General features: G+C 45.5%; 1 protein-coding gene across 4 annotated transcripts in view; it reads right to left on the bottom strand.

Moving 5' to 3' along the window:
* Positions 1 to 24,267, bottom strand: part of ATL1 (atlastin GTPase 1) — a 390,297-nt gene that overhangs the window by 146,686 nt on the left and 219,344 nt on the right. For all 4 annotated transcript variants that reach the window (XM_069638885.1, XM_069638884.1, XM_069638882.1 and 1 more), the window contains one exon: positions 13,975 to 14,067. In XM_069638885.1, the coding sequence (XP_069494986.1) occupies positions 13,975 to 14,067 (93 nt within the window). The remainder of the gene's footprint in view (positions 1 to 13,974; positions 14,068 to 24,267) is intronic.

The following is a 24,267-nucleotide window of genomic DNA, read 5'->3' as shown; positions in this document are numbered from 1 at the left end:
TTCTTCTTTGGATTTTTGTGGTGGTCAGAGTATATTCTAGCCCTTGCAACAGGGCCATAGGGCAACAGTGTCTAACTGGTTTTCTTTACTGATTTCCCCTACTTGAGGGGTAAACTGGGGGTGATGCACATGTACTTGAGCCTGGACCCTTAGGGGTGATTCAATTGGCAAGTGTTCTCTGGTGGTTGGTAGAGCGCAGGTTCCCAGGGAGGTTGGGGTTGCCATAAATGACCCGTCCCACTCTGGAGTTCTGATATCGTCTGCAAGAGTGCCACTACGCAAGTTATACTTCATTGCGTAATGTCTTTTAACCTGCCCTTTAAAATACAGCTGATCCAGGAAAGAGGCAGTAAAAGAGAATGTGTAATCCCTTGAGATCAGGGATCTTTATAATGTCCCCAATTATTCTAAGACAGATTCTGACGTTTTGACATCCCGAGATCGGGGTAGTTACACTTCCCTAAAAATTGGCTTGGTTAGTTTTAATTGTCGCCACTTAGACTTGTTGTGCTCGCTACACATGCTCTCATATATCAGATTTTCCTTTGGAGCGCTTCAGAGCACTTCCAGTGCCAATTGTGCCGATTATTGAAATTCTCAAGCAGGGTTTAATGTCGGGCTAGAAACTTCCGTGCCAATAGTAACTCCACAGAGGAAGAAATGCCTGGTGCCTATAGAAGCGTTGCAGTGCTGCAGTGTTGAAGATTCTATTATTCAAATGTAAGTTGGAAGCGTGCTGGAGGCTTCCGTATCAATGGTGCTTCCTGTTAGGGAGAATTCTCAATATGTGCTAATTTCCCTTACCGTCTGAGACCCCCAGCAACCTTGCTGGATTTCTGGGATTTGATTCTTTTACCTGGAAAGAGTGTGAGCCTTTTTTCCCACTCTGTCATGTATTTTGATGTGTGTTTTACTTTTGTGTTTTTTGGTGATGGTGTTTTAAACAAACTCCATGGCATCATCTTTTTCTGTGTGTCACAGAACACCTTCAGTGCAATGGCACAGGGGTGTCTTTCAGACTCCCCAAGGTTTAAACACCTTCTCTGGGACTGACTACTGTCTCCCAGAGCATGTTAAGTTAAATTGACTTTACCAGTCTCTTTAAATTTACTGACCCAGCACACACTATCTTCTTATAGACGGCTGGAGGGGTTGCTTAGCTTCCCCTGAGTCAAAACACTCATGCAACAGTAAAATGTTACCCTTTCCTGCTTTAAAGGGCTGGTGGCAGTGGTTTAGATCAAACTACCATGATTTTTCCCGACCGCTAACAACGGTAGCTAAAAATCGGGTCATCCATGTTTTTCAATATGGTGCCCAAGACCTATCTGTAAAAACAGACTGGTCAACTTTTTACGCCATTTCTTTTAGGAAAGGTCCTTCTTGTGTTTGTCTCTGCGCGCCAAACCAGGTTTGGTCCCTTTGTTCATTGGCCTTTGGCGGGCTTCAGTGCTGAAGCCCTCCTCTGGCACCAGGGTGTCTGGGGTGGACAGGATGTGAGGGAGGTGCCCGAAACTCCCTGTGCTTAGTCTCCTAAGAGACCTGAATGCACTCTGGCGTGATTGGCCGGCTGGCTGTCCGGCAAGGACAGCCACCATGCTGTGTGAGTGACAGCCAGGCTGGAATGAATGGGGGAAAACTGTTTAAAAGCAGGTCTCTGGGACTTGGAAAGCAGAGTCGACCACTGGAACGAAAGAACCGAAGAGGAGAGGAAGGAAGAGGACTGCTGCAACTCCTGGACGACCGGTGAAGCCCTGTTGCAGGTCTGAATTGCCTGAAACTCCGGCGACAGAGAAGCCCTTTAAGGTTAACTTCTTCCCTTGAGTTTGGTGGGAACAACCAACTCGCAAGCCACCTGGACGCTGTCCCCATCTGGTCGAATTTTCATCAGAGTGTTGCTGAAAACCGGATAGCCAGAGGGAAGGAAACCAGCTTGTGGACTTTAAGGCACTCACACCTTAAACCGACATCTTACTGCAGTTTTTGGCCTCTTCCCTGAACAGTACAGGAACCTCCCGACGTCCTCCTTCTTGTCCGCACGACTGAAACACAGGAACAGCAAGGTCTGCTCGAATTGCCAGGAACAACTGCCTCAGCTACAGCTTTCTTCATTGACAAGGTACTGTGCAAACGCGGTCCGGAAATCTTTTCGGCCATTGAGAAAGTGTGTGAAGCTTTCCTGAACTACGAAGGCTTGTCCTTCCCTTAACATTCGTCAAACTTTTCACCTAGCCAAATCCTTTGAAAATATGTGGGAAAGACTTAACCGTTACTTACCAGAACTGTGCTATCCTATTCAAAAGACTGAACCATTGCCTTTGGCCCAGGCCTATTGAGAAGAATTGCTGGTTGTATTTAACTGAAACCCTTTGCCCTGCTTATGAATGTATTTGGGCTGTCTATTCTTATAACCTTGTCTTTTCCCTCCTTTATTAAGTATCTGAAGTGCCATTTTGCTTTCACTTCATTTTGGAGCTAAACTTCTTCATTTACTTACCGGTTCGATTTTTGTGGTTTATTAGTGTGTGATATTGATCTGCTTGTGCTAGTGTAATGTTTTCTAACTGACTGAGTAGATAAATGTATATTCTTTTACCAAGAAACCTTGAGTAAGTGTCTATTTGAATCACTGTATTAGTCGGTCCATTGTGTAACTTGTTTTACTGCTCACTCAACTCTTGAGATAAGTCTGGCTGCTCAGCCACTGCTACCACATAACTGTGTAGTACAGGCTTGTACCAAAGGTGAAATTGTACTGACACTTGTAGTCTTAATTGCCTGTAGTGTTGCCCGAGGGTACTGCAGGTGATTCTGCCTAACACTTCCAACCGAAGAACTGCAAGTAGGAGCGCACACTTCTTTTTCGCTGTGCTAGCGGCTACAATAGATTGTTCGCCCACATTTAAACCCCTGCCTTCAGTCTTACCACAGTTTTCTTTTCTCCTGCAATCTTGATGAAATCCACCGGTGGAGAATTTCGTTGTGTTGTTGTAGTTCTGCTGTCCTGCTCCCTCAGACCCAAAGACTCTGCACCCTACTTTGCTGCCACTCCGCAGCGGGAATTGGATTTTGTATGATAGTAGGTGTAGAAAGAGGACTGACGTCCAACACTTCTCCAGCAGTCAGGAAGCAGCTCAGGACACTAAATGAGTCTTCCCAAAGACTCTGCACCCGACTCTGGGGGTACACGCTTCCATGTCAAGGATTGACCATTTTTGTGTCCCATCTAATATAACCCACAAGCTGCTCTCTGCTAAGTTTTTGGCCAGAGGGATATCAGACCACTCCCTGCTAGTCATAGAATTAAAGAATGGGTTTACTAAGCCCAATAGGAGCTGGCATCTAAACACCTACTACCTGGGGGGACTGGAAATCTGTGGACGATCTGTCTGAAGAAACTGGGGAGTATTTTGATATGAATACAGGGACAGTCGACAGCATTTGTCTCACCTATTTTTGATGCATTAGGGTCTCCATGACTCGTACCAATATTGTTATTAGTGTTGCCACTTTTCTGGGTGCTTAGCAACCTTGTTTGTGCTAAAGGTAGAATATTAGGAGAATATTAGGAGAATGCTTTTGTCGTAGTTAATACTGCACAAAATTTAGTTTGGGGCAACATTACCACTTTAGATACGTAGCCTAATTTGAAGAGATTGTCTTCAAATCCCAGGACAAAGTCAAGGTTAGAGGATAATTTGAATCATATATTAGTAATGTATTCATTGGTGTGTTCCATCTGATCAACTATCCAGATATCATCTGATTGTATATCTCTTAATGGAACAATCAAATGAAATATACGCAATACTGCAGTGCGGTTCAGTGGAGGAGGATCTAGGTTTCGTGATACTCGTCTGTACAGACAGATCCCCAAGGTTTAGGATTGGAGGAGTAGGTTTCACTAAATCAGTTGCCCACATGTCAATTAAATTATTCTGATTGTTGGTGCAAGGGAGTATAGGGTTTTTATCTGTTTTAGAGAAACTACCTATCTCTGCATCCTTCTTAGTATAATCTGTCAAGGACGCCGGCAGGGTTTTATTCCCAGTAGTTCCGGGAAGCAAAGCAGATTAAATGGTTGAATCCGCATTCATGCTAGACTCATTTACAGAGATAGTATTAGTACTCAAGGGGGCACATTCAATCACAATTTTCAAGTTTTGGGCAGAGTTCACTTCGATATAATGCCAATTTCTTTTTCCTGCTCCGCACATCATATTGCGAGTATCCAGTTTCTTAAGAGTACATAAAAGCCTGTGACGTAGCTTTGGCTTTCTTTTTTTTAACTGTTATTTTGCATGAACTTCCCTCCTTTTCTACTATTAGTCAATGTGTGTGACAGAACAGTAGTGGTATTACTAATAGTGGCGAGCATGGCCTTGAGTTCACTTTGATCACAGGGTTCCATGGCAGGACTTACATCTTGTACTGTTTTGTGTGTACTATTAATACTTTTCATTAACAATACGGGCTGAAGGTCAATTTTCTTCTCCAGGCTATCACAGTTTTCCACCAACTTGGATGTAATACTGGATGCCCTTCCCACAGACTGATTATCTGTTGGCTTACACATGGGTGAGTCCAGTCCACACATAGAATTAGGGTTTACAACATCTTTACGCAACCTAGTTTTGGCACACACTATTACCGATGGAGTATTATTATTTGATAGATAGGTTTTACTTTCTTCAAAGAAGACATCAGGTTCTACATTCAAACCACTTGGGGTAGAAGTAATTTCTCTCTCATCTCCTATGTACTCGACCTCGGACATATCCATTTCTAAATCCAAATTCTTGGATGCATTCAACTCGATCAGGTCCTGCATCTGTGAATGTTTATGTACTATCACAGCTGCATGGCGAGAATCATCATTAGGTGCCATCTTGAACTTCTCAGCATTACAAGATATGCGTGGGGCACTGATAGATTAATTTCAGAAGTTAATTCTTTTATCTCATTGCGTGTACCCGGAAGAACAACTGTTTGGAACAATCCCCACATTAGGTTTAGTCAAGGGTGTAATAATGACTGCCTTTAGCAATTTCGTCCCTGGACAACTTAATGAATTACTCAATTGAGTAGCAATTTCACCAGCACCCGTCTCCTCAGCAACACAATCAAGTTTCAGAGTCTTGGCAAAGAAAGAAGTACATTTCTTTGATTTGGCAAGTGTATCATTTCTGCATATTATCTTAAGGGTACACATCCTACGACAATGCCGGACTGCCAAGGGAATGTTCTCCTGAACCACACCTATATTACTTAAGGTACTCATCAATGTACAGCTAACCATTCATCCACAAAACCAAATGCCTTTATTTTCAGTATCTGAACTCCTATGAGTTTTCAATTTTCACACGACAACACCCTACAACGCCGTATCATTGCGTTAAGAAGCAGCAAACAAAATTGAAAGCTTCTAAAATTTGACTACTCCCTGCACTAAGGTGAATAATAATGGGTTAGTATGGCACTGATCAAATAATAAAAAGTCAGTGTTTACTCAAGAGCCTAAATTGCGCAATCATTCATTACTGATCTTCAATACTGATCTTATTTGCCGTCAAGGTTATCAGCACAGACACTTCTCTCGTTAACACGCAGTCCACTTTCTATTTAATTGTACCCGACAGTGCGATATACACATGCATACACCAGAGAGGTTAGTCTAAGCTAACACTTTTGTATAACTACATAGGATTAGCAAGGTTGCCACACTACTTCCCTGATAATAGCATATGTAAGACTAAGCCCTATTAACGCAGCTGGTATGATCAGGTGTTCTCGACGTTGGAAACGCTTCCACCCTTGCAAATCCTATGCAAGCCAGGCAGGCTTATTGTTCTATGAGAAAAAGAAGGGCGGCTGCGTATTCTATCTCTACGGACTTACAAACTATTAGAATGATCAAATCAATCGGGGCGTTCGGTCAAAATTTCGGTTTAAACTTACAACACACGACGTGCATAAAGAGACTGAAAGACTTCGCGCTGTAACCTATCCAGCCCTACCGGACAGTATGTAGAGGCAATCCTGGACCCAGGAGTAACACACACAGTGAGCTTGAAAGTGTTTATCAAACATTATTTCTACATCCATAGTAAGCAGGTGAGTAGAGAAATGATTCACAAGTGAGTTTCGACAAATGCACGCTACCATGTCAATGTTGCATGCACTGTCTGAATGTCTGTTATATGATAACATCTAGTTTTTATATAGCGCTACAAACCCGCAGGTATCTAAGTACTGAAATTGATATTATTATCCCACTGTGTGGTACTCATTTTATCGACCTTAGAAGGATAAAAGGCTGAGTTGGTCGTGCGGGGATTCGAACCTGCATCAGTAAGCTGAGCACAGAAGTCAATACGAGCGCTCAGCTCGCTGTGTTATCTGACCAGCCACAGGAAACATGCTAAGTCCCCATAGCATGGATGTCAGGGCAGATGGGTGTGCAATTGCCTTTTAAATAGGGACATGCATGTGTTCAAGAGTGGAGTGGACCCACCAATTGCGTAGAGTGTCTGGGCAACTTGATGGTAGAATTCGAGGTCAGGGACTGCCAGCCCCACCACTACCACAAGGCCGGAGCAGGGAGTCATATGCTATTCCTGCTTCCTTAATGCTGAAAAATAGGGATGCCATTAGCTTTTTTCAAATGATCGAAGAAAGCACTGTTAAAAATGATGGGAGTGTTTAGAAATATACACACAACTATTAATTTATTTGTATTTTTAAAGCGCTCACACAGCCCGGGGGCATCGAGGCGCTGTTACAGGAATATGTCTTAGGTGCGTATTTATAACGTGCTTAATTTGCGGACCTGGGGTTCGAACCTGTGCTGCTTCGTGTTGTCTTGTTTCCAAGGCGAGCACGTTGCTGCTGAGCTATCCTCTAAGCCGTAAGCTATGGCACCGCAATCAGTATAGCAAATGTCACCCGAGGGATAATTTACAGGAGACTGCAGCTACGTCTTTCAATTCTACTTATGTTCTAGAGCCGTCAGCATGTTCGAATAATTTGCCTTAAAAAGAGGCTATGCATCTGTCAAAATCTTTATACCTAAGTATTGCATCATGCCTTCTTTTAATTTTAAACCCAGTGGCCTTGTCTCCTTGGTCAGTGAAGTAGTTCTGATTCATGCCAGTTAATTTGCAGACCAGCAAGTTCAGCAAATATTTGTATGTCTTCCAGGTTAAGTGCAAAATTACTCTCTGCCTATTTTGCATACGAAAATAATGTTGTCCGTGTGCAATGATACAAGCCTAATAGATGTTGGTCAACTCCAGACCTTGAGAGCGGGAACCATGTTGGGTTTTCAGGATACCCCTCATTAATATTCATGAGATAAATTTGCAGATAATGATTCTAAATGTATGCAAATGTTTCTTTAGGAATATAAGTGAGAGATATCCTGAAAACCCTTCAGGATCCCGGCCCTTGAGGCCCGGAGTAGGACAAGGCTAAGGCAAATAAAAGTGGGGCGAGAGGGCACCCCTGACTAGTTCCTCTGCTCTTCGTGAACTAAATTTAGTGTCTAGTTGTGACGGAAGAACCTTGAATAGGAAATACCCTTCCACAGAATCAAATGCACTAAGCGGCATCCAATGCCACCAGCACTCCAGGGGTGTAAGGATATAAATATATATATTATGACCACTGGAAAGCAGGCACCTAAGAATGTTCTGTGTGGATCTTCCAGGTCCGGATTCTCACCTGGTCTAGTATTAATAATGATGACCAGAGGGCAAGGGGATGCTTGCCAATCATAGTCGCCAATATTTCAAAGTCAGTGTTGATTAAAGATAAGGGGCAGAAAGAGTGTCATTTGTCTGGGAGTTTCTTCAGCTCAATCAGCACTCTGATAAATCCCTGACTGCGCGGTAGCAGGCAATACACCAGAGTGTTACACTTTTTCATCTTCTTACAATTATAACTATCAATTTCATCTAAAACATCTTGGTCTAACAGAAGAGGTAGGATGAGGACACCAGTGTGTTGTAAGGTGACTGTAAGTGCAGTGTCCATGTTACCAACAGACAATTGAGCAAGCTGTTCATGTGGTTAGAGACCGGGGAACCCCAGGCCTGAAGATGTGTGCAAGGAACGCTGGGAGCTCACAGGGCTGAAAGGGGACAATTGCCAGGGCAAAAAGAGATGGCTATGGTGAATGGGGGAGAAGAGAAATTGAAGGGGTATGAAAGGGCCCTCTGGGTCAAGGTTAGCTACAGGGGAATATTGAAACAAAAGAACATAGATATTATTTTCCATCTTGCACTAACATTGATTTTCAGAACTAACCCAGATTAAATAGAGAAAAGGAAAGTAATAATTTGTAATCTTCTAAAGAAATAAGTGAGAGGATTAAATAAGAGAGAGCATGTTGCAGGGGCAGTAAAGGAAGGTACTGGGCAGAGTTGTGCTGCCAAAGTCTCCCAGAGGAACTACCATCACTGCCTGTGGTGCGCCCAGATTCGATGGTACCCCAAGAGCTGCCCACAGCAGAGCCAGTTCTCTGGTACCTGTGGAGGGGCTGAACATAAAGATCACCCTCTCTGCAGCACAGCTCTTTCATGGTTTCCTTGCTTGTGGTGTATGTCATAACCAGTATAGGCATGGAACCTTATGTTTCTGAAGCTTTAATGGATGCAGCACCCTTCGAACTAGTGATCCTCATGGTGCACGGCGCTTGCGTGGTGCAATGCATCTTGGATATTTATTGAGATTTCCATACATGTGACGCCTCTCTTCTTCTCTACATGCCGAAAAGGCTTTGGGATTCCTAGCATCTGGGCTCTTTTACTGTAGTGCAGGCCAGAAGCACTCACCCACTCTGATTGTGCACCCAGGCCTCGCATTTGCAGGAATCCCAGCATATTTCCAGAATCCTCCAGGCCTAGCAGTCCCAGCATGCCTACAATCTGCAGTTCGACATCATACCCTGTATTTTACATTCCGGTAAACCAGTTCTTCTCCTATGAAGATTTACCAAACCAAAATGGCCGCTCACTCAACATATAAAATGGAGCCTGATATTGATATTGATATTTTATTACTATCGCGCTCGTACACAAGTGTTTCAGAGCGCGACAAGGCAAGGGAGGGGAACAGGGGAGAACAAAACAGCGACTTTACTAGGTCCAATGACATTGAGAACGCGCAAGTGCATGGGAGAGGGGAAGGGGAAAAGTGCATGGAAGGGGGGAGAAGTGGAAAGTGCGAAGCAGAGGAGAAACAGATAAATAACAATAAATAAATAATAAAGGCAACAAACAGTGGTAGTGCAGCCAGCCATTTGCAAGAGCTAGGTTTAAGGCAGCAGACAGGGTAGGTCTGATAGGTGCAGGAAGAAAAGGGGGGCTGTATGGGTAGAGCTACAGACCCCAGTGCAAGGGGAGCCCGGAGGCGGTTCGGGAAGGTGGCAGCGTGAGCAGGTATCTGGGCACGGAGGACAGAGGGTGGCCAGGTGCACAGTGCTAAGAGACAACAGATCAGCAGGGGAGAGGGGGAGCGAAGGCAGAAGAAAAGAGGAAGGTCTTGAGGTGTTTCCGGAAACGGAGATGGTTCTCCTCAAGTTTTAGAGTGGCAGTGAGGCTGTTACAGAGGGAGGCCCCAGCCGAAAACAGAGATCTACCCCCAGCTCGTTTCTTTGAAAAACGACTGACCCTGAGGGAGTTGGAGGTAGAGGAGTGAAGAGCTCGAGAGGGGAGGTATTTGTGGAGGGATAGCTGAAGTTATTTTTGACCCAGGCCCCAGAAAGCCTTGTGGACAATCCAGAGGGTTTTGAATTTAATCCTTGCATCCACTGGGAGACAATGGAGATTTCAGGGCTGGAGAGATATGATCCCGGGGCTTGAGGCCAAGGACAAGTCTCGCAGTCCTGTTCTGGATTTGTTGCAAAGGGCGGGGAGTAAAGGCAGGTAGATTTAGAAAGAGGCTGTTACAATAGTCCTACCTAGAGAGAACCAGAGCTTGGGATACCATGAGCTTCTGGGGGAAGGAGAGGAAAGGCAGAGTACCTGTGAGGAGGTGCAGTAGGACATTTGACTTTTTAGAGACCTCAGAGATGTGGGCAGAGAAGGAAAGGGTGGAGTCAAAGATGACCCTGAGGTTTTTAGCCTTGAAGGTGGGGGTAGGAGGAGGGCCAAGGGAGGCCGGCCAGAGAGTGAGGGGAAAGGATGGTGAAGGTGTGCTGATGAGGAGGATCTCCCTCTTGCTGGCATTCAGACAAAGATCATTGGCAGCACACCAATCTTGAATGGCAGTTAGGCAATCAGAGATGAGAGAGGCAGAGGAGGTGGCAGAGGGCAGCCTGAAAATGCATTGAGTGTCATCCGCGTAGCACTGGAAATTTGAGCAGAAAGTGGCAATGCAGTGGGTGAGAGTTGCCAGGTATTGGTTGAAAAGTCAGGGGGAGAGGTTAGACCCCTGGGGAACACCACAGGTAGAGAGGAAGATAGATGAAAGGAAGGACCCAAGTTGGACCTGGGAGGGTCGATCGGAGAGGAAAGAGGTCAGCCAGGCCAGAGCCTGATCAGTGATACCCAGGTTTTTACGGAGACGGTTGAGCATGATGGCATGGTTGACCATGTCAAAGGCAGAAGAGAGATCGAGGAGGATGAGGACAGGGGGAATGTTAGAGTCAAGGTTGGAGAGCAGATCTTCACGGATGTTCAGGAGAGCAGTTTCCATGCTTCTGACAGCTCTGAAGCCAGACTGGTGGTCATGGAGACAGCCAACAGAATTGGAATGAAGGTTAAGCTGAGAGATGGCCAACTTTTCCAGGGGTTTGCCCAGAAAGGGAGTAATGGAAATTGGGCGATAGTTCGCTGGACAAGAAGGATCAGCTGTGGGTTTCTTGAGAAGAGGATGCACAAAGGAGTGCTTCAGAGGGGAGGGGAAGGATCCAGAGGCAAACGAGTGGTTGCAAAAATCAGCAAGGGCCGGAGCGAGGGTGTCAATGTGGTCCTTGATGGTTTTAGAGGAACTGGGATGAACCTGTTTTGACGAGGCTTTCATAGATCGGACTTGTCTAGTGACCTTGTCAGGGGAGAAAAGAGGAAAGAACGAGAAGGATGGTGGGGGGGTGGCTAAAGGAGGGTCAGCAAGCACAGATGGAGAGGGGAGAGGAGGGGTCTGGGTGGAAAAGGTGGACCGGATGTCCTGGGTTTTTTAAATGAAGTGAGAGGCAAGGGCATTGCAAAGAGCCTGGGAGGCAACAGGAGGGGTGGAGACTGCAGCAGGGTTGGCCAGCTCCTTGCAGATTTTAAAGAGTTCGGCCGAGTTGTTAGATGCCGCAGAGACACGAGCTTGAATGTGGACTCTCTTCTTGGTGAGGACAGAGAGTCGGTATTGCCTTTGTAGCAGGCAACAGGCCAGTTTGTCAGAGGATGAACAGGAAGTCCTCCATTTCCTCTCAGCCGCCCTACACTTACGTTTAAGTGTAGCTAGGTCCGAGTCATACCAGGAATTGCACTTGGCTTTGGACTTCAAACGGATCCTCATGACAGGGGCAAGAGCATCAAGCGTATCAGAAATTGAAGAGTAGAGCAGAGACAGGGCTGTGTCAGGATGTGAGACAGCCAAAGGTGGAGGGGGGAAGAGAAACTGGTGGCAAAAGCCTCAACTGACACACGCTTCATGGGCCGGATGTCTGAGAAGGTAGGTGGCAGTGTTGGGGTAGGCTTGGCTTGGGGGGAAGAGAGGGAGAGATGAGAGGAGAGGAGGGAGTGATCGCTCCAGGAGAGAGGAGTGGTCAGAGGGATGGAGAGGGGGAGTTCACAGGAGATCAAGACATCGAGTGTGTGCCCTGCAGAGTGAGTCGGGCCAAAGGGGAGAATGGACAGGGAGAGGGAGTCGCAGAGGTCACGGAAGAGTACAGAGGAGGAGCAAGCAGAGTCTAAATGTATATTTAGGTCACCGAGTAGAATGAGTTGAGTGGTAGAGGACAGGAGGGAGGAGGAGAGGTCCGCCCACTCAGAGAGAAATTAGGTGATTTGACCAGGAGGCTGGTAGATGGTAACCACAGTAAGAGAATGGGTAGGTGAGAGAGAAAGCCTACAGACAAGGCATTCAAAAAAGGAGTAGGTCTGAGTGGGAATGATAGAGGCAGGAATCCACTCAGGAAAGATCAGGGCTACCCCCCCACCGGACTGGGAGGATCTGGGCGCTGAGAGGATCTTGTAGCCATCAGGGAGGAGATTGTCAAAGCTCGTGACAGAGCTGGCCGTGAACCATGTCTCAGTGAGACCAAGGAAATTGCCTGGTAATTTGTTCTTTTTGTCTCACCACTGCGAGACACACTCCTTGCTCAGAACTTTGTTTCCTATTTTTTTCTTATTTTTGTTTCCCTGTTAGATTGCTTTTCTATTGAAATAATCCTCCTGTGCTTCCATTTTGTCCACTGTCCAGGTCTCCAGCTTTTACCTGCCTTTTTCAACATCTATGGGCCTCATTATGAGGTCGGTGGTAACCAGCCGGTACTACTAGTGGGTTGCCACCGACCTCGTAATGCTATTCCACCACCTGAGATCCCGGTGCCACCGGGACATTACAAGTCCCAGCGGCCTGGGTTGTCAGGCGGCGGAAACAGTAAGTCCCCATTCCTGTGTAGTCCCATAGGACTCCATGGGAATGGGGACACAGAAGCACTGGCACCGTAGCTAACGTGCCGGTGCTTCCATTAAAACTATGCCTGCAGGGGCCGGTGCTCCCGGCAGGTCAGACCTGCCGGGAACACCGGCCTCTGCAGTTGTTCTTGTAGTATAGCGGTCCGAAAAGGGTGCTGGTGCGTTGCTACCGGCATCCTTATTTCCCGACCTCCAGGCTTGGAAGGAGATCCTATGAAAGAGGGAAACATTAACCCAAGCTTCCTCTCTAAGAAGGAATGGGCAGCCACAGTGTTGTTGCAGATCCTTTAGCAGACGTTTGCACCATGTCAGAAGATTAAATCTCTTAACACACAAAAACGATTAATTGAAATTGCCTCTCCATATATATTGGAATTTGGGATAAGGGTCAGACTGCTCCGCCCCAATCACAGGATTGTTGGTCATTGAAATTGTGTGGCGGCCACTCAATTACCATGACTGCCACATTCAAACTGTGAGGTTTTTTCCAAAGGAAAGGCCAAGGATGTGGAGTTACTCATAATTCTCATAAACAGAGTTTTACTGATTGAAAAGCCAGGCAGGTTTGCCATTAGTCATGAGCATATATGGCGACATCCATGTCACACACATGTTTATGTGGTAATGTCTGGCTGCAGGACCTTGGCACTGTGATTCAGAAGGGGAGCGGATAGGTGCAATCTCAGGGTCTCAGTCATGCAAAACAAAAACAAAACGAAAAACATAAAAAGACCAAAAGAAAGCAAAAGCCTGGGATACGACTACAATAAAACTGCCAGCAGACAGCGGCGCCGACCAATATGGCCAATATAGTGTGATCCCTTACCCCTGGCACCTCGGATCTCTGGAGAAGCAAGTCTGGAATTGCGTTCCTACTGAATTTCCAGGCAACATTCAAGTTTCAAGAAAACGCAGGCATGCTGCAACCGAGCAACAGGCATGGGTTTCTTTTGTAACATGTTTACAGCATGGCTATGTTCCTGTCTTGGCCCTTTTAGATATACAATTAACAACTCATAAAGTTTGTTTTATATCTTTGCAAAAATAGAACTTTTGTAAGTTACTGATGCAAACTTCTACACATAAAAACATGTCAGTGCCATGTTCGAACAATAATTATAATAATAACTGGTTATGTATAACGCTCATAATACCAAAGAGGTTTGTAAGTGTGGACTCGGGATTCGAACCTGTGTTACTCTGCATCGTCTTACTTACAAGTCGAGCGTGTGGCCACTGAACTATACTACCCGTGCAAAGAACACTAACAGAAACACAATACATTATAGTACGCTAACTTAATAAAGCAGTATTAAAGATTGGAACATGTTAGACAGACCTTCAGACGTTTTTCCAGGAATTTGGTGCCGCCATCAGATCCATAGGGAAATTCGTACGGGAAACTCCAGTCCCGAACAAGAAATATCAATGACTGCAAAATACGATAAACATGCAAGTTTAACTCATGAAACAGCAATGAGTGTGTGATTAAATCCAACTTCAAAAGCTGTGAACAGAACAGAGATGTCAATGATGTAGTGAACACAACGGGCCTGATTCCCTGAGCGTTCTCCAATGGGATGGATTGTGCCATTATGAAATGCTTCTGTGAATCCAGGCCCACGGGCACTTATTGTGGGGTGCGCCGGAAAATACAGCCGGCGGTAACCACGCTTACCACCCCCGCTTACCACCCCCGGTGCATGTTCTGCAGAACTGCCTGCGCGCCAGCACAAAGGGCTCATTTCAGCCCACCAGGCAGTGTTGGCATGGGAGACTTCCCCGTAGAAATGCAGCCCTGCCACCCCTGGGTAAGAAGTGGGAACACCATAGTACCTGTCTGTTGCTAGCTTTTACTTGCGGGTGGGGGGCATTTGGGAGAGAGTGGCAGGTGAGGCAAAACCCACTGAGATATGAGAAAGAGTGATCCACTAATGTATGTAGCAATGGTGTAATGTGCCTTGAATGATAATGACCGCCCAATGGGGTGAGTTTCTGTCCAGGCATCTTCCCCACTTTCATGTAACAGTTATGTCATGCTTGTTCCCTATCTTACAAATGTAGCATGTGCCGTGTGACCCTACGTCTGAATTTATTTATTTATTATTTATGTATTCCATGTATGCAGCGCCCAGGCCGTAGGGTACCATGGCGTGTGTACACATCCTGGAGGGGAAGGAACAAGGAACGCACAGAGAAGTGCATATAGGGCATCAAGATGGCGAAGAGGCTGACTTGGTCACAGCCATGGCTCATGCCCGGGGGCAGGGGAGCAGTCATTGTGTTAGGTGAGCGTCATGCTAATCGCAGCCCTCTAGTTGTGTAAGTGTGTCAGGGCAGGCATAATGCGCCAATGCGTGTGTGGTTATTCTATCCCTTGCTTCAACCCATTCATCCATGCATCCATCAATCTGTCTAACCCTGAGTCACAATATCCCCGTCACCCTTTCCTCCCTTGCCCCATTTCTCCCTCCGACTCTCCACCTCCATCCGTTCTCCACCCCAAAATTCTTCTTCCCTTTATTTTCAATGATTCATGTGTGGGGTTCCATATCATTTCGCCGACCCCGTTTTTTCCGACGGGAGTTTTGCCACAGAGGTTTTGCCGAAAAAGTTAATTGAATTTTTTGTAAATTATTTTTGGGGGGTCCCCCTCACCCCCTGAGCCCCTCGTCATATCATTGTTTTTTATTTCCCTTCCCCCCCAACCATTTATACCCTTTCCCACCCCCCCACAAAATTTCGATGGACATTTTTGGCAAAACTCCTGCAGCAAAACACCCGTTGGAAAAACGTGTGTCAGCAAATGGACGCAATACCCAGGTTTAGATGCTATGTGTCTTTTAATGGTATGGGGCCGATTCTCCAAGAAACATTATTTGGCGCAAGTGATAAGGCGGGCTACCGCCTCCCATAACTTGTGCCAGCAAAAGGATCAGCCCACTATACAAGCGACATCTGAAAGAGCGCGTTTCAGGTGCCCCCATTCAGGTGCCCTCTTTCACCTCTTTGTCCATTTGCACAAATCAGGGGGCATTTCCGCACACTTAAAAATGTATCCCGAATTCATAAACGGAATGAGCTTTTAAATGCGCAGGAATGAGGGTCATCCCCGTGGGAACACCGGCAGCCAGAAGTGCAAATTATAATCTACATAACAGAAATGTCTTCACAGTTTGCATCATTTATCTACACTAAACGCATCTATTCCTTTCTGGGGGGTAGCCAATCCCTCACAAAGCAAATTTAACAAAGTCTTAGACACGAGCGAAATCACAGAACAGCTTTATTAATGCACCATTCATCATGACAATTAATGTGAGATGAAAACACAATCAAGTGTAGCACACAAATGAGTAGGTGATACAGTTTACTACAAGAGAAAAGCCATGCAAACATGGCTAAAGTGCAACAGTGCTAGCAGTGCAAACATGGCTAAAGTGCAACAGTGCTGTCAGTGCAAACATGGCTAAAGTGCAACAGTGCTATCAGTGTAAACATGGCTAAAGTGCAACAGTGCTGTCAGTGCAAACATGGCTAAAGTGCAACAGTGCTGTCAGTGCAAAATGGCTAACGTGCAACAGTGCTATCAGTGCAAACATGGCTGAAGTGCAACAGTGCTGTCAGTGCAAACATGGCTAAAGTGCAACAGTGCTATCAGTGCAAACATGGCTAAAGTGCAACAGTGCTGTCAATGCAAACATGGCTAAAGTGCAACAGTGGTGTCAGTGCAAACATGGCTAACGTGCAACAGTGCTATCAGTGCAAACATGGCTAACGTGCAACAGTGCTGTCAGTGCAAACATGGCTAAAGTGCAACAGTGCTGTCAGTGCAAACATGGCTAACGTGCAACAGTGCTATCAGTGCAAACAGGGCTAAAGTGCAACAGTGGTGTCAGTGCAGACATGGCTAAAGTGCAACAGTGCTGTCAGTGTAAACATGGCTAAAGTGCAACAGTGCTGTCAGTGCAAACATGGCTAACGTGCAACAGTGCTGTCAGTGCAAACATGGCTAAAGTGCAACAGTACTATCAGTGCAAACATGGCTAAAGTGCAACAGTGCTGTCAGTGCAAACATGGCTAAAGTGCAACAGTGCTGTCAGTGCAAACATGGCTAACGTGCAACAGTGCTATCAGTGTAAACATAGCTAAAGTGCAACAGTGCTGTCAGTGCAAACATGGCTAACGTGCAACAGTGCTATCAGTGCAAACAGGGCTAAAGTGCAACAGTGGTGTCAGTGCAGACATGGCTAAAGTGCAACAGTGCTGTCAGTGTAAACATGGCTAAAGTGCAACAGTGCTGTCAGTGCAAACATGGCTAACGTGCAACAGTGCTGTCAGTGCAAACATGGCTAAAGTGCAACAGTACTATCAGTGCAAACATGGCTAAAGTGCAACAGTGCTGTCAGTGCAAACATGGCTAAAGTGCAACAGTGCTGTCAGTGCAAACATGGCTAACGTGCAACAGTGCTATCAGTGAAAACATGGCTAAAGTGCAACAGTGCTGTCAGTGCAAACATGGCTAAAGTGCAACAGTGCTGTCAGTGCAAACATGACCAAAGTGCCAGTGCAAACACAACCATGAATGCTGTAATACATGAAAGTGCGAGTGCGGCTGGCGTGAGGTGCCATCAGGAAGATGGCACGCACACGCCTAATCTCACATACAGCAAAACTGCAACAGGCCAACTAATGTCCAGTGTTCACATGGTACTGTTACTAAAACACTTCTAATAAAATGTTCCGTTTACTTTATTTGTATTTATTTATTTATTATACGCCGACGCCCGCCTGCATCAGGGCGCACATAGACACAGTATAGACAACAACATCACAGGACAAGACGGCGAATCAACGGGAGAAAGAGGGCCAGAACATTACTCGAAGCGGAGGGTCTTAAGAGATCTCCTGAAAGCTCTAATATCGGTTTCTAGGCATAAGGGGAGAGGGAGAGCGTGCCAGGATTTTGCTGAGCATACGACAAAGGATTTGCCCAAGCCTTTTGACCGTTTGAATGTTGGGCAGGTTCCCTGCATCGAGTTGGATGAGCGCACTGATCTGGTTGGCTCAAAGTGAGTCACGAGGCTGGAGTAATCCCATAGAGGCATTTATGCACAATGGTGGCTGCTTTGAAGTGTACTCAGGCCTTTACAGGAAGCCAGTGCAAAGCCTGTCTGTGACGTGAGATATGGTTTCTTCTTGGGACCTTTTTAATGATAGGGACAGCATCCCTTTGAACAGTCTGCAGTCTGTGCACGCTCTGCTCGTCAGCATGCACAAGGAGAGCGTTGCAGTAGTCCATTCCGGATCATACAACAGATCGCACTATGATGGTACTGTTATTTTCAGTAAGAAAAGGGCGAATATTGTTTAGGAGTCTTAAGTAATATGTACAGTTTTTTTGCAACCTGATTGGTATGTGTTTCTGCACTCAAGGAGGCGTCAAGATGTATGCCAAGAATTTTTACCTTATCTAGTACAGGGATGTTACAGCTACGGATGGGGAAGGAGTGGTAGTTGGAATAAATTTTGGCTCTTGCCTGGGGTGATCAAAAAATGGAGAGCTCTGTTTTCCTCTGTTGAGGCACATCCAATTTTCCCTCATCCACGATTCAATCAGTTCTTATGTAGGTTCTAGATTTGCTGCATCTGTGCTATAATCTCCAGGACCAGCTGAGTATCGTCTGCGTAGTTGATAAAAAAGACCCCTGGCTCTTCCAGGAGGCTACAGAGAGGTCTAGCATATAGGTTGAAAAGTACATCGGACATACAAGCCCCCTGAGGTACACCACAGATTGTAGGGGTGAGGCTGCAGAAGCATCTCCCCAGCAGACTTTAAACAGCCGTCCGGTCAAAAAAGAGTGGACCCGTTTGGAGGTCTTATCGGAACAATGGTCAATATATCTCAGGGTATTGTGTCATTGGGGTCTAGCCCAGGTTTTTTTAAGGGAGGGTCAAAATAACATTTGTGCTATTTTCTGGGACCACACAAGTACGAAAGCAGGCATTAATAAGTCTGGCCAAGAAAGGGGCTCAGATGTCTTCATTGTCAGGAATCATTTCAGGTGGTAGTGCATTTCCCGGGCAAGTTGACGGATGCATTGTGTCCAGGATACACAATATGTCAGAGATGGACACTGGATGGAAATTAAATACGTGGGTATCTAATTCCGGCGGATGAGCTTGGAGAGTCAGGTTGCTTGTACCTTGGGTTGCCTGATCATTTTCTATTTTGTCCCTGGCCTTAGAGACTTTATGTCGAATGCCAGCTGTGCCTTTGTACAGTCCATGTTCGAGGGTACAAATGCCACTGATTGCGCTTTCAGTTTCTCCAAGAGATAAAGCTAAACCATGGTGCTATTTTTCAAATAACGTAACATGGCTCCATTGGTCAGCATGGTAGTTTCGACAAACACAGACAGTATAGTCATCTTCTTCAGGGCCACAGTAATAGCAGCAGCAAATACAAACACAACAATAACAACTGTCTATAACAACGCACTGCAAGAAATTAAATTAGTCAGCAAGGAAATGTCTATATAATGTCAGGCAAGTCATTCGGAGCCTACGTTTCTGCTTACAAATCAAATGAATTCCTAAAAGTCAGAAAACAAATGCAGAAAATAATCATATCCTTCCTTTACTTGTAAAAGCTAAATTAGTCCATGTACACCAGACGACATAGTAAATCCTACTACAGCAGCCAAAGCAAGAAAGGGGAAAGCCTGTTACCTGAAAGAGAAAACACAGTGCGGAATCAAAAAGTTCTCGATTAACTTGGATGCAGCAGACTAGAACGAATGGCAAAAAGATGTCCGCGACCAGCACCTGCATTGGTGCAATATCTAGAATTACCTCCACTGAACAAACAAAAAAGTTGAAAAACACTAGTCATGCATGTACCATCTATAATCCTCAACTCACCCTTATGGAGCTCAACAAAGTACAACAGTGGTCAGCCACAGGCTGGGAACTATCGCATGGGACTCCACACAATAGCCGAAAGCAATGACGAGCCGTTGGACCAAGGAGCAGCATATAACTGCTACAAACTGAAACAAAGGAAGGACAAAAATGTCCTAGTAATGTATACCTGTCAAAATGGAAGAAATGTTGTGCAAATGCAAATGTACAATGGACTTAAACTGGAGGCTACACCTGCAAAGAACGAGAATACCTTGATCTGAACCCAGTAAAAATATAAAGAGTAGACAATATCCAAATCAAAATCAAAAGTGCCAGATCACCAAGCCAATGCCGAAGCCGCACATGTTGAGATGAAGTACTGACAACTGAAGATGGTGATGATAGCTCAAAGGGCTAAGAAACAGCGCATACCTTTAACTTACATATATAATGTATGCTGGAGACTTATAACCTATAACAGTAAATAGGCAAGACTGGTTACAGCTGCGTGCTGCGATAAAGTAGCGTGCTCCCAATATCAAACCTTTGTGGAACAGCATGAAACTCTGGCTACTGAGCAATCAGGGTTCCATGAAAATCATGGAACGGAGACTGCTCTTCTAGATTTAAAAGCTAACATCACCGAAATTATTCAGGAGGGGAACGCGGCACTGGTCTTGCTGTTGGACCTCTCATTGGCCTTCGACTTGGTCGATCATGACCTGCTGGCCGACAGATTGGTTAGTGCAGGGAAATGTACCCCATCCGCGGCATCCTGGTTCAAATTATTTTTGTGTCCGAGGACAGCAAGTGTGGTTGGGGGAGAAGCCCAATTCCAAAGGACGTTCCTAACTTGCGGTGTCCTCCAGGGATCCTGCCTGTCCCCTTTACTTTTTAATGTGTATGTTAAATGTTTATGCAATCTTATTATCTCTCTGGGGATCAGGTGTGCTAACTATGCAGACGATACCCAGATAGTCTTCAAGCTCTCTGGAGTGTACAAGGACGATGCAGCCTGTGTTGAAGAAGTCTTTAAAGCTATACAGAAGTAGATGGCCATGAATTCCTTGGCCTTAAATGACTCAAAGTCTGAGTTGCTCATTCTGGGCATGCCATACAGATTGAAGAATCTAGATTCACAGTATAAATGTCTTGTGATTAATGGGAATATTATCTGACTCAGTTCAGACACTTTGAGTCTTTTTTGACTTTCATCTCTCCTTTAAAAAACATGTCTTCTACCTGAAATCCTCATGCTCCTATTATGTTCACTTGTTGTGGCAGATTTGTCAGTACTTATCAGAGGTCAATAGGGCCCTGATTGCAGCAGCTATAGTGAACACAAAGTTGGACTACTGCAATAGTCTCTTGGTGGGCACGTCTCAAGCTAATATAAAGAAGCTCCAAGTAACACAGAATGGGGCTGTGCATGCTGTCTGTGGACTTAGCCGTCGTTCACAGGTCTCTGAATCCCGCAGAAAATTGCATTGGCTCCCAGTTGAGCAGCGTATCCAGTTCAAGGGCTCAGTCATAGTGTTTAAATGCTTGGCAGGAAAATCCCCGCTTTACCTCGCTTCTAGAGTGGAAAAGAACTCCTGTCAGACGGACTCTCCGTTCAAACAATAGTGCAACTCTAGACCAACCACGTGTCTTCCTAAAAAAGATTGGTGGGGCCCGTTTTAATGCCCGGGCTCCATCCCTTTGGAACTTGCTTCCGTCAGACATTAGGGGATGTGTATTTATATTACAGTTCAAAAAAATCTAAAAACATTTCTCGACAGAAAGTCTGACTAAAATAGGCACATGACCACAGGTTTCCCAAGGGTTCTGTCCCTTAATCCACGTACATAAACTCGTGCACATCTTTTTATGTGTTTACGTCTGTGAGTCTTGTGAGCGCCCTGAGGCCTTTGGGCGAGTGTTGCTACAGAAAAAACCTTTAGATAGATTGACAGCAATACCAACCAGTCCAACTGGTCATTAAGGCCATCCATATGGGATTGCAGCTGGAATATCCAATGCTGTTCAAATTTGGCCAGCGGGGATCAATGGGTACACTATCTATGTTCGGCAAACCTTCTTCAACCACAAGCCAATGTAAATCATCCAGTGTATGGTTTAATTCACAAAACTGTGCCACCAAAGGAGCCATCAGAACTTTGTTGACAATCCGCGACTTGTGTTCATTGATTTGTAAATGCACTGGGCATTTAGCTTTGTCCACATAAGATCTCTATATATAATAAACAAAAAATCAGGATGATGAGATCCAGACCAAGTTCTGTGTGTGTGTGTTTATTCGCATCAACACAGAAAGTTTTTCAAGTAATCAAAACAATTTATTTTACAGATCTTTCGATAAGCACGAAAGGTACAATGTGAACGGACAAGGTTTAGTGATGAGAAGTGATAACACATATGTGTGTAGACCTCGCAACTGCAGAGGCCAAAAACTCCACTCAAAAAACAGATTTCCCACAGTTGGAAAGGGTAACAACCCTAGTAGGCAGGGAAAGGTGTGCTCTTAGACTTGCGTCAGTCCAAGGCATGATTAACACATGGTGCACACAACACAATTTACATGAAACGTACACAAGGGGGGTAGAGTTGTGACACAGGGATCGACACAGGGTGTGTTTCGGCCAAAAAAGAGGCTAGAATTGCGCCTGTCTTTGCGCTGGCCTTCGTCAGGAGATGCACCTATAGCGGTGCTGTCCGTAGTGTCTGCTGTTGTGGTAGCCGGAGGCTATTATGAGGGTCATCCATGACAAATGCAGGATTGACGGTGCACGAATGGCATTTGTTCTGTCGGCTGTCTCGGTGGACGGGCCGATTCGTCTCAGGGTCCCGTGCAACTGGTGTAGGCCGGGGGATAGGTCCTGAATCTCAGTGAGCTCGCAGGTGCTGCGCTGCGTAGTACCGGGACCTCTGAACGCCGTCAATCCTGCATTTGTCATGGATGACCCTCATAATAGCCTCCGGCTACCACAACAGCAGACACTACGGACAGCACCGCTATAGGTGCATCTCCTGACGAAGGCCAGCGCAAAGACAGGCGCAATTCTAGCCTCTTTTTTGGCCGAAACACACCCTGTGTCGATCCCTGTGTCACAACTCTACCCCCCTTGTGTACGTTTCATGTAAATTGTGTTGTGTGCACCATGTGTTAATCATGCCTTGGACTGACGCAAGTCTAAGAGCACACCTTTCCCTGCCTACTAGGGTTGTTACCCTTTCCAACTGTGGGAAATCTGTTTTTTGAGTGGAGTTTTTGGCCTCTGCAGTTGCGAGGTCTACACACATATGTGTTATCACTTCTCATCACTAAACCTTGTCCGTTCACATTGTACCTTTCGTGCTTATCGAAAGATCTGTAAAATAAATTGTTTTGATTACTTGAAAAACTTTCTGTGTTGATGCGAATAAACACACACACACAGAACTTGGTCTGGATCTCATCATCCTGATTTTTTGTTTATTATATGTTTACCTACCTGGGTAAATCAGGACCCCGCCAGGTGCCCTACCATTTATATTCACATAAGATCTCTTACAGCTGCAAATGATTACATAAATAACATTAAATGATTTACAGTTGGTGAAATGCTTCAGGCAGCATGTTCTTCCTTTAGCCTCAAAGATAGTAACTTGTCTGGTACATTAGCATACAGAACAATTCCCACACTGGTAATGTCCTTTGAACATGGGACCGCTACACGCTTGGCTAGGGCCTGTAACTATGGGCCACTGGGCATTACCTGACGTGGTAATGCCCTCCTGCCCCCGCAGCTCGGGGCTTATTGCTTAATTATAGTCATTTTAATATTTAATTTAATTTAACTATTGAGATTGTACACATGCATCGGCATACTTAAACCTGTGCCTGTTAGCTCCCTGCCAAAACGGATGCATTTCCCAATAGAACGCTATCACATATCACATCCAAAAAGGTCACCTGATTTCCCCTGTGTGCTGCGAGTTTTGTGGAATGGCATTCTGCACCACACACAGGCCAGCACAGTGTGATGTCAAGGCCAGCTGAAACAAAGGTTCCGCCCCTGTCCATATTAGGGAGACCGAGGCACAGGTTTCCGGCAGCCAACTCTCTTGCATGCCCAAGGCTAGTGTCTCTCCATTGATTCTAGTAATGCAGTGCCAACCCTTGTTGCCCCATGCAAAGGGCGCAACATAACACAGCTGACTTCCAGATAGGAGGTGGAAAGGCAGAAGTGGCAAACCAGGCAGTCGGCGTTCCTTTGCACCGGAGATACCGAAGGTGTGTTACCAACAACTTTATGTAATACTCCGAAAATCATAATTATAGAGTCAAAAAAACATAACTTTTATCAGCAATACATGACACACCTCACCTGCAGATCTTTATGGAATGTGGTGTCTCTTGTGTTAGGGAGCAAGCAGTGGGTAAGCACGTTTTACCAGCAGATTGCCCACTTTTTTGCGTTAACGGGGCAGATTCTTACATGTTGTCATGCAAGTAATGAGATACACTAGTGCCAAAAAAAAGGTGCATTCACATCCAGAAAGGTCACCCGATTCCCTTTTTCACCTCTTTGTGCACTGCACAAATCAGGTAGCGATTCTGTGGATTCGCATGGTCTCCATGCGTATCGCCACCATGGCTCAGCGGGGGAGGGGATGGGTGCTAAAAGAACTCAATAGCCTACTCTGAAACTCTTGGGTCAAAGGCTGTCATTTCCCTTCCTCA

The sequence above is a fragment of the Ambystoma mexicanum genome, chromosome 14 (genome assembly GCF_040938575.1).
Source record: "Ambystoma mexicanum isolate Mex_15411 chromosome 14, UKY_AmexF1_1, whole genome shotgun sequence".
NCBI classification, from domain to species: domain Eukaryota; kingdom Metazoa; phylum Chordata; class Amphibia; order Caudata; family Ambystomatidae; genus Ambystoma; species Ambystoma mexicanum.
The sequence above is the reverse complement of the archived record's forward strand: the minus strand, read 5'-3'. Positions and strand labels throughout refer to the sequence as shown.